This window comes from Danio rerio, chromosome 2 (genome assembly GCF_052040795.2).
Source record: "Danio rerio strain M-AB ecotype USA chromosome 2, GRCz13ab, whole genome shotgun sequence".
NCBI classification, from domain to species: Eukaryota; Metazoa; Chordata; class Actinopteri; order Cypriniformes; family Danionidae; genus Danio; species Danio rerio.
In genome coordinates, this window is record NC_141022.1 from 34,826,244 (window position 1) to 34,841,672 (window position 15,429).

The window sequence follows — 15,429 nt, forward strand, 5'->3', positions numbered from 1 at the left end:
TTTATAAAACAATCATTTTATAAACCAGCATAGAGCTATGTCCCTTTTTTAGAGTGCATTGTGCAGTCTGTACTTAGACAAAATAGCAGACGTGTTTATGGCTAACGGATGCTCCACAAAAATCCTATTCGGTAAGTGTGGCTGACGTAAAGTGTCTCACGCAAAGATTTGTCACCTAGTAATTTAGTAAGTGCATCTGTGTTCTCATGGAGTGATCATGACTGCTTGCATGCGTGTGGGTTGATGACATTTAAAAGTGAGAATGTTTTTTTTTTTTTTAAATAACTGCATTGTACATGCTCTTGGCTACACAGAAAGTTACATAATTAGGATTTTTGTCATTTTTACTAGGTTAAATCGTAAATTATAATGTTTTAAGGAATTAAAAGAGAGAAAAGAAAATACTGACGAATGCATCAACACTATCTCATGAAGCATTTGGCATTACTTTTAGTAAACCAATTTAGAATTAAAAACATTATTTTGGACGGACAAAATATTTATGATTTATAAATGTGTTGCCTAATATATTTAATTAATATACATATAAATAGAAAATAATAAGTTATTATTAAATGTGGTTCTTTTAAAAAAATCTAGATTATCAAAAAATACTGCCTATTTCAAAAAACAATAGTTAATAGAGAAACAAAATCTAGTATTTATAATCTATTCTTTCTCACTTTTTCCCATGGCAAGGTCTGCATTAGGTATTTACTTATCTTTTAAGCTGAAATAAGAGACTTCCATACTTATAGTCTTAGTTTATTACAGTGCTCAGCATATAAAAGTACACCCATCACAAATCTATCTTTTAATTTTTAATAGGAAGCTATAAAATATTATATTTGTGTATATACATTATATTAGTCAGTACTGAAGCCGAATCTGGAGCTGATCTAACAAAATAACTTACGATAACAATCCAAAAACTAATTTACCTAATTTATATGTTATAGAAAAATATTAAATACAAATTTGAAAAAGAGGAAAAATGAAGAGAAGCAAAAAAAAATTAGGTTGTAATTTATTTATGCAATATTTTTAATTTCTAAATATGTTTGGTGACTAAAATATTATTTTAATAAATATATCTGTTTAGTTAATCTGTTTTGTTTAAATGCACCAAAATACATTTCCCATATTTAGAGGTGGACTTAGTGATTTAAGGGTCATAGCATTGTTGAAAAATAAACTGCATGTTAAAATATAATATTATTCTATTAAATATACTATATATATATATATATATATATATATATAAATGCATTTTAGAACTTAAAGAAATGTTTACCTTCCTAGTGTAAAATTAAAAGCAATAAATTAACAAAAAAAAAATAAAAAAATAGTTCACAGTGTCATTTATTTTCCCAAAAGTTCTCAAAAGTTGCTCACTCTTAAACACACTACCTGCCTCTACTGTAATCGATGGCAGACTGGTGTCACAAAAGTGTCTGTGATTGTGAACAACAGCAAGAAATAATTAATGGTCCATTTAAATTATTACATTTAAAACAAAGGAGAAGCAAATCGGTTTGACTGTACCAGGGAAATACCTCACGCTCGCGGTGCTAAAACTTAAAATCTACAGTACCAGCTAAAAACATTTGCTAGTCGCTTTTTATTTTTTGAAAATTTGTTGCTGGGGGGGTCTGAAAAGTCACTAAGTTGGCAACACCGGCTGGCAGTGTATTTGACTGAAGCGCTTGCATCTCGCACATGTGCAGTACGGACGGAACGTTCTATTATTCATGGGGGCCCCGGTTTTGATAAGAAGTAATAATTTTAAAATCTTAATGGTTATAGACAGATTTTACAACATATGAGAGAAAATGTATAAAAGAGCTATATGATTAATAGAGGCTCCTTGGCATTGGTCGAGGCCCCCTAATTCCCCGGGGCCCCATGCGGCTGCTTACCTCGCCCGTGCCTATATTTACTGAGAAATTGATAAAAATATTCATTTTAAAAATGGGGTCTACTCAATTATGCTGAGCACTGTACATTCAATGTTTTATTATTATTATTATTATTATTTGAAAAGTAAACGCCATATATGTATTATGAACTCAAAATGTGTAATTTAATTAGCAAAAATTCAAGCAAACTTTACTCTTACTGTAGTTTTATGTTTTTACTGAGGAACATAAAAACCTAGAAACACTTTTGCCCCTGTATTGATTACCCATACAGTATATTCAGAAACTAGACTGATTTAAGGTAAAGAAAGATGCTATTTGTTTCTTTGTCTTTCCCTCCCTCGCTTTCTCTCTCTCACACACAGGATCACACACACACACACACGCACACTCAGGTGTACAACTTTAATACTCTGTCATCTGATTAGTGCCAAATATAGGTCATCTAGACAGACGTAGTGGTCTTTAGTGGGCTACAGTGTTAGTATATCATATTCTGGTGGCTAGGATAGTGCTTCTCCTTCTCCATTCTGTTTCTGTTCCGATATGGTTGTAGTCACCAGAGAAAAAAAGCAACTAAATGGTGCTAATAAAATGCAGCAATCCATGCAGCTGTACAGTATTTAGAATACACTATAAATATAGGGACTTCCTATATTTATTTTTTATTTATTTTTCAAAGCCGTACAACAGACTGTAATATTTTAGTGCAGTTTTACCTGTCACTTGGTATAATAGCTAATGCTAATGTAATATTTGGCCCAGTGTTTGGTCCATGTGTTAGGCTCATGAGTCATACTCCTGCTGTTGTTTATGCATTTAAAATATCCAGTTTTCTGTCATGTTGTGTTATGTGAATAATTTGCATGTTATGAAGCCTGTGCTGTTTATGGTCATTCAAAAAATGTCTGATTTTAAGAACTTACACTACAAAAACAGTTTGGAACAATCATTTTTAACCAAATCTGATTGACACTTGTACACATGCATCAGCATAAATGAGTACATCTTTCATTTATTCATTAATTTTCGGCTTAGTCCCTTTATTAATCTGAGGTTGCCACAGCGGAATGAACCGCCAACTATTCCAGCACATTTTTACGCAGCAGATGCCCTTCCAGCCACAACCCATCTCTGGGAAACATCCACACACACTAATTCACACTCATACAATATGGACAATTTAGCCTACCCAATTCACATGTACCGCATGTCTTTGGAGGAAACTGGAGCGCCCGGAGGAAACCCACGCGAACGCAGAGAGAACATCCAAACTCCACACAGAAACGCCAACTGACCCAGCCGAGGCTCGAACCAGCAAACTTCTTGCTGTGAGGCGACAGCATACCTACTGTGCCACTGCGTTGCCCCCTGAGTACATCTTATTTTTAAATGCGAATGCGATAGTGTATGGGTGTTTACCAGTACTGAGTTGCAGCTGAAAGGGCATCCGCTGTGTAAAACATATGCTGGAATAGTTGGCGGTTCATTCCACTGTAGCAACCCCTGATAAATAAGGGACTCCGCTGAAGGAAAATGAATGAATCTTTTGGTACATTTGAAGAAATCAAATTTATTAAACAGATATATTTATTAAAATCATATTTTTGTCACTGAACATCTTTAGAAAATAATAAAAAATAATAGATTTAAATTTAAATAAAAGGTTAAATAGTGAAAACTAAAATTACAAACTACAAAATTTAAACTAAATTTGATGTAAGTTTTGCTTCTCTCGATTTTTTTTAATATTTTGCTCTAACATATACATTTGTCTGTATACTAATGTTTGGACTTTATCTTAAGTTTTTTGTTAGATTAGCTTCAGATTTGGGTTCAGTACTAACTAATCTAATGTATATGCACAAATATAAATATTGTAATCCTATTAAAAATATTAGTTCAAAAGTATGGATTTGCAAGGGGTGTACTCGGATATGCTGAGCATTGTATATACTCTTTTAAAAGTGTAGACCACCGTTGTTGTTTTGGTTGTACTGTACTGAACATACCGAACATGTAATTTGTGCACAATAAAGTTTAAAAAGTTTACATTTTCATGACCACAAAATGCTGTTGTGTGAATTTGTTTTTAGCTGAAATAGTTGTTGCTTAACATTTCACTTTCCTTAAGTAGTTGGAAGTTGAGGAAATGTTTGATTTAAGAATAACAACATCAACCCCGCTGTCTTTATGAGTGGACCATTAAATCACTTACTTACTAGGGCTGCACGATATAAAAAAAAAATCTTGCATTGCGATATTTTTTATTTTGCAATATATATTGTGACATGAATACAATTTTACCAGATAATTTGAATATCTCTTTTTGAAAATAATTTATTATGTTAGACCGATTATCAGTGGGAGTGCATCTCCATAAAATCTAGTCAACACTCTATAAACTTTTTGGGGTCCCCTGACACATTTTTGTTGTGGTCTGTGCTATTTGCAGTGCATTTCTATATTTGCATGTGTTGTGAGTATTTCATGCATAACAATCTAAACACAATCAAGAAAAAAATACAAAGTGGTTTATCGTTTTCCAATAGTATTCAAGTAACTGAAAGTATAGTATAGTATATATAGTATATATATAGTAATATATAGATATAGTAACTGAAAGATGCAAATTAGAAGAATTCAATAAAATGAATTGTTGTTAAAGTTACAAATGGTGCAGTTTATTATGCCTAAATGCTTTTAAAATCATTATACAATCACAGGCATCAAGAACACATGCAAATGATGAATTATAATCCAGACTCAACATTGCGTTTGCTCCCAGTGTGACTAGTGGATGATCACATTGCGATAGCATTGCTACCAATTTATGAAAAATTTAAAATGTCCCGACTTCTGTGTGCCTTGTAAACTTAAATGAGATTGTAGTATTTATGGGCTTATGGGCTTATTTTAAAATTGTAAGAATTACTTTTTTAAATGACATTACTAATATAAAGACATGTCAAAAACTGACTTGAAAGGACCCCAGAGAAGTTCTCACAGTTTGGAAAACTCATAAATCTGAGAAGTACATGGTTTATTTTTAACCTGCTAATATCCACAGACAGGTGAGGCTTAAGATTTAATTAAAAAGTTGTGATTGGGGCTTGGCAAGCTTCATTAAAGAAATAGTTTACTCAAAATGCAAATATTTAATTTACTAAGCCTCCAGAAGTTTAAATTTTCTTTAATTCTGTTAAAGACAAAAAGAAGATATTTTGGAGAATGTTAACAAATTCTATAGAAATAAATAAAAAAAATCAGGTTTTCAACTTCAGAATAGTTCTTAACAGAGGAAGGAAACTCTTTAAATTTCGGACTATGGCGAGTAGCCTAAATGATGACAGCATTTTACTATTGGGGGTACCTCCTTATAACGTCAGTAGCTGTTTTATTTAAAAAAAAAAACGTTAGGGTTAGGTTGTCTTCGAGATGTCTTCTTTAAATACATACCGAATAGGAGTTTTGCTAATCGCGCAGGTTACAGCTCGTGCTCGGAGCAGCAGATGCCGCGCTGTGGAATAAATAAAGCTGTTGAGCGCGGGGGAGGTGGAGGAGGGTGGAGGAGCAGAGCAGCGTGTCAAACTCCACTCACAGTCACTCTGCGCGCGTGTCCGTCCACTCATGGAGAGGCTTTCTGTCCTCGGCGTGTTCTGCAACTATGAGATGAACCCGAGGCACGCCAATTTCACCACGCGCAAAAACATGCCGTAAAACCTACTCAGGGTTCATCTGACAAAGTTGGCGGGCTGTCCTGGGACGGAACAGATTAAAGAGGATAGTACATGGATATTTCTCAGTCGCTAGTCAATCTCGATTGCGAGAGCATACAACTGACCACTTGTTAAGCAGTTAATCGTGGAGAAACGAAAAGAAAAGCGAGCGAGTGGGCATGCCACCCAAGAAAAAGGTAACATGTCTTCTGTGTTTGTGTTTTTGTCCGTGTGTGAGGGGATGATGATGAGGTGGACATGAGAGTGTCATTCGAAGAGAGTGCCATCTGTTGCTTTCAGCTGTAATCCATGCGAGCTTGAGCTGCTCTGCATCATTGTATGCGTGTACCATAGACAGTACACAGCGTGTGCTCCTGTACCGTGGTAAAAAGTGCTCCGTTCTTGGATGCTTTCTATGTGAAAAGTAAAACTGTTCTGAAGTGTAGCCTCCACGTGACAGGTTGCACAATCATTGCTGAAAATGATTTGTGCTGAGCAGTGTTATGAACGTAATCCTTTACCGATTGTCAGGATTACAAAACTCAGCTGTTTCTCAAATGATCTCTAGATATAGAACACGTTTGTGTGTTTTCTTGCTTTCTTTCTTTTGTTTGTTTGTTTGTTTTCTAAATTGTTGTTGCTGTTGTAATTTGAGTAAAAGTACCTGAACAACTTCTAGAATTGTCACTTGTGGACCTGATGAAGATGTATTACAGTGTGAGTGTGAGTGTGTGCACATTTGTGAAAGAGAATGTGTGTTAATAACTACGGGTTCTTGGTTTACATGAACTCAAATTTACAAATAAAAAATGTATTGTATTTGATAATATTAGATTATGCATCATGAAAATTAACAATGCTGTAAAAAACACATTGCACTTTCATTATTAGTTCCTATATAATATGATGACTTTTATAAACTTTCTGCTTGGTCTCCAGTACACGGATCAAAACATCTTTAAAATAAAGTATATGCAGATTTGTCTGTTAAAAAGACTTTTAAGAGTTCATGCTAAATAAATCTTTAGTAGCTAATTGCTATGTTTGCATGCATAAATAAATAAACTCAAAGATGCATAAGGAAAATAATTAAAATTAATTAAATTGTATTATTTAAAACCCAGTTGTAGAGAGTAATTTAATCCTGTCTCGTGTTTTATGCATGTTTAGAATTTAGATATATATATAAAAAAAGCTCATTCGTAAAAAATAAAATAAATGCAGAGCTATAACTTTTGTCTACCAGAATGTGTTCTTGCTTTGATGAGGAGGTGTGAAACGGTTTCTATCTGTAGTGTTGTCTGCTGGACAGGACGAGTTTGCATTTGTCTCTTTCTCTCCAAATCCTGGATTGACGCATGCCATCTTAATCTCCTTACAGAGAAGCAATCATGACCAGAAGCAACAGCGAGAAAGAGAGACCTGCTGTGCATGAGTGTAGCTTGGCCTTACATGGCTCCTGCAGCTCTGATTGTGTGTTTTGTTTCTTGCATTTACGGACAGATAGGACAGGATCTGTATCTGTTTTATAAACTGCTGTAGCTAACTGACGCAATGTTTAAACCATATAAAAAGCAGTTAAACATTAATATTATGAGAAATTATTAGATTTTCTTAAACATTTTATGAAGTGAATCTTATTTAAAAAATGTTAGCATGTTGCAGTGCTTTTTGGAAAAACATTAAACTTCTAAAACCGATATAGATGATAAACACACAATCACATGGTATTTAAACTATTAATTCAGAAACAGCGCGACACATTAAATAATTAAGCAGAAAAACTGAAATATTTTTACTGTACACTCTCAGAAATAAAGGTACGCAAGCTGTCACATGGATGGTACCTTATCAAAAGGTACAAATTTGTACCTGAACATTCCATATTAATAACTCAAGGGTACATATTAAATACTAAAAAGTAGAAAAGTGTTCCTCTTAAAATTTGTACGTACTAATATATACTTCTGAGGTACCAATATGGACCATTCAAGTATAATTGTGTACCTTTTGAAAAGGTACCACCCCAGTGACAGCTCATGTACCTTTATTTCTGAGTGTAAAATGCCCTTTATAAATGTAAACTTATTTAACAAAGAATATTTGTTATAGCACTCATTTTCATTCTAGCAGAGCCTTTAATTTATTATGATATATGTGCATTGTTTTAAGTGGACAGGAGCCACATCTAGGATTAGGAAATGATCAAATCAATGAAACATTGTTCTGTTCACTACAGTATATTGCATGTTTATCTATGTATGTTAAGATTAAAGCATCTCTTACTTACCAATTACAAGTATAAATTGAAAAAAAAAAAAAAAATACAGCCACTACAATATATTGTAACATTTGGCATAGCCATGGAAGAGCGGTCGAATACCTGGGCGACCTGCCAGAGCTCATTTAGCAACAGTCAGGAAATCTTAATCTTAGTCTTAATTAGATTAGTAAGACAGTTTCCAATAAGAAAGTGTGCCGCTCCACAATCCACAGATTTAGTTTTGTCTACTCAGTCAGACCTCGAAAAACTTTCTGGCCTCTGAAAAAAAAAAATCTGTATAATACAAAGTAAAATAAACTTTATATGACATTAAAATCATTTTAATATAAAGTGTACAGCATAACTGGGTAAACAATGACAGATTTCTAAGAAAAATAACATTCATCTTGCTTTTACATAAATACTTTGAGACTTATGTACATCTTATACATTGAGATATCTGGGTAAATCTGCTTTATTGGTTTTACATAGGAATAGACGGTGCAAATGGCAAAACTGGAGCTATTCTATAATTTATGATATGAGTATTTCTTTAAAAAAAAAAAAGATACTTCCAGGTTGCAACTAATTTCTGAAAGTTTTTATTTTCAAACTTAGCTCTTGTTGACATTATTAAGGATTGATCTTCTTAAATGGCCACTTATTATATGGCACATACTCACACACACACACACACACACAATAACAAGAGGGCTTCACTTAGAATACGGCAGTCAGTGCAGCACTTCATGAAACTTTCTGGAAAATGGCAGTGTTAGTTCATTCATTCATTCATTCATTCATTCATTCATTCATTCATTCATTCATTTTCTTTTTGGCACAGTCCCTTTATTAATTTGGGGTCACCACAGCGGAATGAACCGCCAACTTATCCAGCATGTGTTTTACACAGCAGATGCCCTTCCAGCTGCAACCCATCACTGAAAAAAAACACCCATACACTCCCACTATGGACAATTTAGCTTACCCAGTTCACCTATTGTGCAAGTCGTTGGGCTTGTGGGGGAAAAAGGAGCACCCAGTGAAAACCCTCGCAAACATGGGCAGAACATGCAAACTTCACACAGAAATGCCAATTGACCCAGCTGAGGCTCGAACCAGCGTCCTTCTTGTTTACAGGTGACTGTGCAATACATTGCGCCACCGTGACACCCTTGACTCTGTTCAGCCATAGTTAATTTAACTTTTTCTTTAATTATGGCATGCTTTCTTTCTTTCTTTCTTTCTTTCTTTCTTTTTTTTTCTTTCTTTCTTTTTAAACTTATAATTTAATTTAAAATTTTTTTTCTATAAAACTGATCACTTCTACAATCCAATGTCGACTCATCTAGTTTATCACATATCATGCTGCACCTCCAAGTGCTGCAGTGGAGAGATTAGAGCTGCGGGATTTACATCAAGTGAATTCATCCACTCCCAAAATACATAAAAGTAAGTCTGTTTAACTGGGAGAAGTATCATTACTGTATACGTAGTGAATAACTAGAATCATCAGATTAAATGAAACATAAAATAATTATAATTGCAGTATTCTATAGACATCATTAAATGTTTAACAAATCACAAATGTTTTGTTTTGATTGTAAATATGTGCTTTCAAATATGTGCAACCCAAAACAAATATTAATTAATTGAACACACTGAAATGTTTTGATATTTGACAATCAATGTCCTTCTTTGACTCAATAGCTGTGACCACAGAAAGCTTTTCTGGAGAGATTTGCAGAGCTGTATCTTTCACTAAGTATTACAAAACTAAGTGACGTTTCACAAACTTATTTCGAGAAGAGCACATGATATGATTGATCACGGCTGGTCTCTCATCTGTAATCACTAGGAAGGTCATGTTTTGAGCCTTGATTGGTCTCATGCAGTCACATGAAGTGATTTCGCAGGTTAGAGTTCACCAAGCTTGAACTTTCAAATGCAGCGATCTGCGAAACTTGACGCACAAGCTTGCATTTCCGGTCTGACGCATTCGTGCGTATATATGGAGGCCTATGGGAAGAAAAGTCCAATGTGACCGCAGCTTTATATTAGTTTTTGAAGAAATCTCTCATCCAACCCATCTCCCTCTTTCCTTCTTTAACAGGGGGAGCTCTCAAAAACTACCTGATCTTGTACCCCTTACATGCTCATTGACCAAGCAGGAGCCCTGGACTCAATTACCTCCGAGCACAGGGTTCTCTACCGGGACAGCATGCCAAATCTGCTAATATTATCAAGCAATATCTAAGTGTGAACTCTTGAAAGACTTTAGAGAAAAGATGGATGCAGTACTATTCTGTTGGTACTCAAGATTAATATGAGATGGAAATTGATGTGCAAAATAAGCATGATAGCACCCTTTTTAAGGGTTCAGTACACTCAGTGCACCCACTTAAAGAATACAGTACAGTACCGCCACATGAATGTAATGAGCAATCATAAAGGAATACACATGGAAGTCATACTAAATATTATATTCAGTTAAATTTGTTTTGGGGTGTACTTATTATTATAATTTTTTCTATACAAGGACTCATTTGAATTCAGATGTGTTGTTTTTTTTATTGGTCTTCTTTTGTGTTCAACATAATAGTTTGGAACCCTTCAGGGTGAGTTAATACGGAGTAAAGGATCTTTTTTTTTTTTTTGAACTATCTCATTAATTCCCTCTTCCAATTGTCTTAAGGATCTTACTTTTCAAAGGGACATAGTTATGCTGATGCTGGGCACTGATAAAAAGATCAGTGTTTCTGTCTGAAATATTTCACAGGGTAGAGTCTGAACTTTTTTTTTTTTGGGCTTCAGTCATACTCTGTGTGGAAAGGTGCTGACTCACTAAATGGATCTGACCCAAATCCTATGACATGTTCTGTGGTGCGCTAGCTGGAGTCACACAGGTTGCAGTAGGTGGATGTTGGAGTTCTGCCCAGAGCTCAAGCCATTATAGCAGTGGATTAAAATATCCACTAGTGTGATACTGTGACATAATTGTGCCTATTAATCATAATCATTTAACTAACCAAATTAGCCCACCATAAATTAGGTTGTGAAAAAAATCATTATTAATACACTATATAGTATGCTTTAATGGAAAGTCTTGATTTTAGCAGTCAAACACCTCATACGAAATTTACTGCATAGCCAGCACATTTCCTTTTCTTGAGGTTTCCATAGCAACGTCTGTTCTGGACTCTATCCCTTATAGCCTTCAATGCAGACAGACACACACACACATGCTTCTCCATTGTGTTCATAACAACTGATAACATCACTAATTTCATGGGCCTGAATTGCCTTAAAGGTAAATTTGACATTCAAAAGTCCATCTAATTGCATTGACTGTAGCTTTAATTAAAAATTACAAGGCCTTACAAGGTGTCTGTATTGGAAGTTAATTTTTTTTCTTTTGAGCTCTGTTTTGTTTTAGCTTTGTATTTGGATTAAAATAGTTTTTTTTTCATTCAATGTTTGATTATGTGCAACACAGTCACTTACAGTTAGATATTGCAAATATCAGAGCGATTGATTGGCTTAAGTAAATCCAGGCGCAGCACCAAAAGATATTTGTCATGTTAAAGAACATTTCCCTCGTAAACTGCGAGATCATAATATATATTGTGTAAGAAAGTCTAAGAAATAATACAACATGTTTTTATCTGCAATTTAATGCTTAAGGAAATTAAAATTATGAATTTATTCTATAAAATAGCTGCTAATTTTAAGTTAGCTGTTAAAGTGTAAATAAGTATTAATTATATATATATATATATATATATATATATATATATATATATATATATATATATATATATATATATATATATATATATATATATATATATATATGCTAATCATTGCCAGTGTTTACCTTTGCATTATTTATATTTACTCAGTTTTACAAGGTTTCAAAGAGAACTTTTTTTTACTTCTGACTCTGAGTTTACTTCATTTTCATTGCAATTTATTTTGACAACTAACAGAATGTTAAACATTCAGTGTTTACTTTTTCAGTTGTAAGTTTTTGAAAGATATTACAGTCTAACTTTAAAATTGTTGAAAAGGTCAGCTACTGTTTGGACTGAACTAATTTGCTTGTCTTATCTATGACTATGAGGATATGGTGATGAAACAGCCTGAGGAGGATAAATTTCTAAAATAGTGTGACCTTATTTTCAATTAATATGCATGAAATTGGGGTATAATTAATTAACGAAAATTTTTAAAAATCTGCCTAGATCAGAGACGCCCAAACTAGGGCCCGCTAGCCAAAGCTGGCCCATACTAACCTTTGAATCGTCCCATTATCCCATTTAAGAAGGTAGAGAGATTGATACAGAGGTGGTTGGGGCAAATATCTTTGATAATTTAAAGCAATTTTTGTAGTTATTTTTATATATTTGGAAATTACTCATGTAAAATTTTGAGCACCCCTGGTCTAGATCTGTTTCCCCACCAACACAGTTACAGTTAAATGCAAATTGCATATCAGTTTTATTGTATTTCGATGTGTTGTATGCACTAAAAGAGTCAAGTGCTTTACAATCAAACTAATTTATATGTTGGAAAAAGGAAGATATATGTACCACCCCTGTAAGTGGCACACATTTCAAGGCATCCTGTAAGTGAATCCATTTGTACAAGTCTTTAACTATCCACTTAATAACAAAAAGTGCAAGAATCAACAATATATTCAAGACGATTGACAAAAGCTATTCATGTTATTCTTGTATTGCAGTCTGTTACCATTCATCAAGAATGTTTTTATTTTCAAGGTGCTCTGCCTTGAGCTTTTGCATAAGTTCTCTTCATAAAATATATTTGAAAATAGGGTGGAAAAAGCGTAAAGCAACTACACTCCAAAATGACAATGTCATACAGATGGCAGAGTGATGGCTAGGGATCTGCGGTTGGACCTGGAACATTCCAGACACTTCTTAAAGAGATTGTCCAACCATCTGTGCATGAGCTGAAGCTAAAGCCTAATTGATCCAGAACACAGAATCAGGTCCACATCTAAACTGCTGAAGAGAATCCAAATTATTGTTTGGAGTAGTCTAGTGAAAGTCCTGACTTGAAGCCAATAAAGAAGCAGTGAGGCAAATATTTATTGTTACTTAACTCTCATTTAGTTTAAGTAAGATATGCAATCGAAAAAAATAAACCTATATACAATATGTTAAGGGCTATATACAATATGTTAAGGGCTATATACAATATGGTGGTGCGGGGGGTAGCACAATCTCCTCACAGCAAGAAGGTCGCTGGTTCGAGCCTCAGCTGGGTCAGTTGGCATTTCTGTGTGGAGTTTGCATGTTCTTCTAGTGTTCTTGTTGGTTTCCTCCTGGTGCTCTGGTTTCCCCTACAAATCCAAAGACGTAGCATAGATGAATTGGTTAAACTAAATTGCACATAGTGTATGTGTGTAAATGAGAGTGTATGGATGTTTCCCAGTGATGGGTTGCAGCTGGAAGGGCATCCGCTGCATAAAACATATGCTGGATAAGTTGGTGGTTCATTCCACTGTGGCTTCCCTTGATTAATAAAGGGACTAAGCCGAAAAGAAAATGAATGAATGAATGAACAACATGTTGATTCTTCTAAACTCATCAGCATGGACAAATCATACTCATACACTTTTTTCTGTTCTGCTCTGACTCAACTCAGTGCTACATTCAAAGGGAATTTTCATAGCCCTTCTTCTTTGCCAGCACCACCAACATCTGCTGATTGAATCTGTTCTTAAGAGCTGTCATGATTGCAGTTGTTTAGGTTGTATTTTTTTCACATTTTTGTTTGTAAAGTTTATCAGATGTTCATATGATGAATTAAAACAAAATCAAAACAGAGCATGTAAATTCTTTCATCCAGTTATCCAACCTATGTAATATAAAAGGTTGTTTACTTTTTGGAAATACATGAAATATAAGTAGTAAAATAATGCCCTGTATACCAAGAGTCATAAATAATGTATTGTGCCCTTTGTTCTACAAAAAAGTCAAGAGTTTGATAAGTATGCATGTTTGGTTAAAATTATTAGGATATATTAAAATGTGTACCTCAAACTGACTGTAAATCTTGTTTCAAATGTAGGGCTAGCCTTAAATCAAAATCTCAATAAATTAAACATTTTAACTTTATTATGATTAATGATTGATTATTTTATTTATGTCTTTAATTTTTTATGCCCTAATAGTTCACTGATAAGTTATGTACAGTAAAACCACTCACATATTACAAGTTAGACATTTTTGAATGAAGAGAGCATTCAGACACACCATCTACCTTATCTATCTTATTTATTGATCATCAGGGTTGAACAACTGAAATTAAAACACACATTGCCTAAAACCAGTCACATTTTGTCTTAAAAATAAGTGAAAATAAATAACTTGCACTTTTAGAAACAAAATCAATTATTTTCAATGTTTTTCATATTAAAATTAAAAAATAAGCAGGATCTCTTCTAAATAAAATAACTCTTGCATATCCTGTAAATTATATTTTAACAGCGCATATCTTGAATCTCCTGTAAACAATTATTTTAATGTAAATAATAATTTTATTGTAATAAAAAATATGCCGTCTCAAGGCATCTCTGGGACAGCTTCCAATTATCCAATGTAGTGCAAATGTGTGACATGTAGTTACATTTTTTAAGAGGTGCGCAGGTACTGCAATGATGGCTGCGCCGGACCATACGTGCGTTCAACACAGAAGTATAAATCAGACTTAAAGCTATTTTGTGGCCACCTAGTGGGCCTATATTATTATTAGTATTAGTATTTGATGGAAAGTTGAGACACACTTCTTTATGCCACTTTTTGAATTGTACAGAACGGATCAGTTATTAAACATTAAAGAACAATATTTATTTTTAGTCGTGACCGACTGTCTGGTCTTTAAGGGTTAACAGAGCAGGGTCACATGACTCCACACGTGGGTAGGGAAAGTAATTGAAATAACTGACCTGGAAAATTTAGATCGATAAAAGGTTCTGAATGTCGATTTCGATTACTTTTAATCGTCTAGCCCTATCCAAATGTGTGAACGTAAGTATACATTTTTGTGAATAAAGTGAAAAATAGTGAGTAAGGGACAGTCTAAAAAGTTCACAGTTTAAACTAATCCATTTTATAATAATAATGCAGGTTATACTTCATTTCATGAATATGTACTTTTGTAACGTCGGGGAGTGACACCAACAACAGAAGTTTGGATCCACGTGCAGGTTTATTAGAATTGTCAGGCAAGCGATGGTCAATTCAGGTGCAAACAGATATATGTAGACAATCCAGAATCGTAATCAAACACAGGCGAGGGGTCAGAAGGCAGGCTGCAAACAAGGACAAAAGGATAAACTAGGCTAAGGTCAAAACACAGAGAAACAAGACAAGGAAAACGCGTTAGTGTTACTTTTACAGTTAACAAGACTCGGCAACATGTGTGTGGAACAAAGGGGTATAAATAGTCCAAACAATCATTGTGTGAGTGGCTTCAGCTGTGAGAGTGCAATCAGTGT

General features: G+C 34.1%; 1 protein-coding gene across 10 annotated transcripts in view; it reads left to right on the forward strand.

The window, feature by feature from the left end:
• cacnb2b (calcium voltage-gated channel auxiliary subunit beta 2b) overlaps positions 1-15,429 on the forward strand; it is a 50,803-nt gene that overhangs the window by 7,626 nt on the left and 27,748 nt on the right. For 4 of the 10 annotated variants that reach the window (XM_087239600.1, XM_087239601.1, XM_087239595.1 and 1 more), the window contains exon 1: positions 5,525-5,835. The exons of the other annotated variants lie outside the window; for them this stretch is intronic. In XM_087239600.1, coding sequence (XP_087095726.1) covers positions 5,818-5,835 — 18 coding nt within the window. In that variant the 5' untranslated portion in view covers positions 5,525-5,817. Of the gene's footprint in view, positions 1-5,524; positions 5,836-15,429 lie in introns of those variants that run through there. 10 annotated transcript variants of the gene reach the window in all.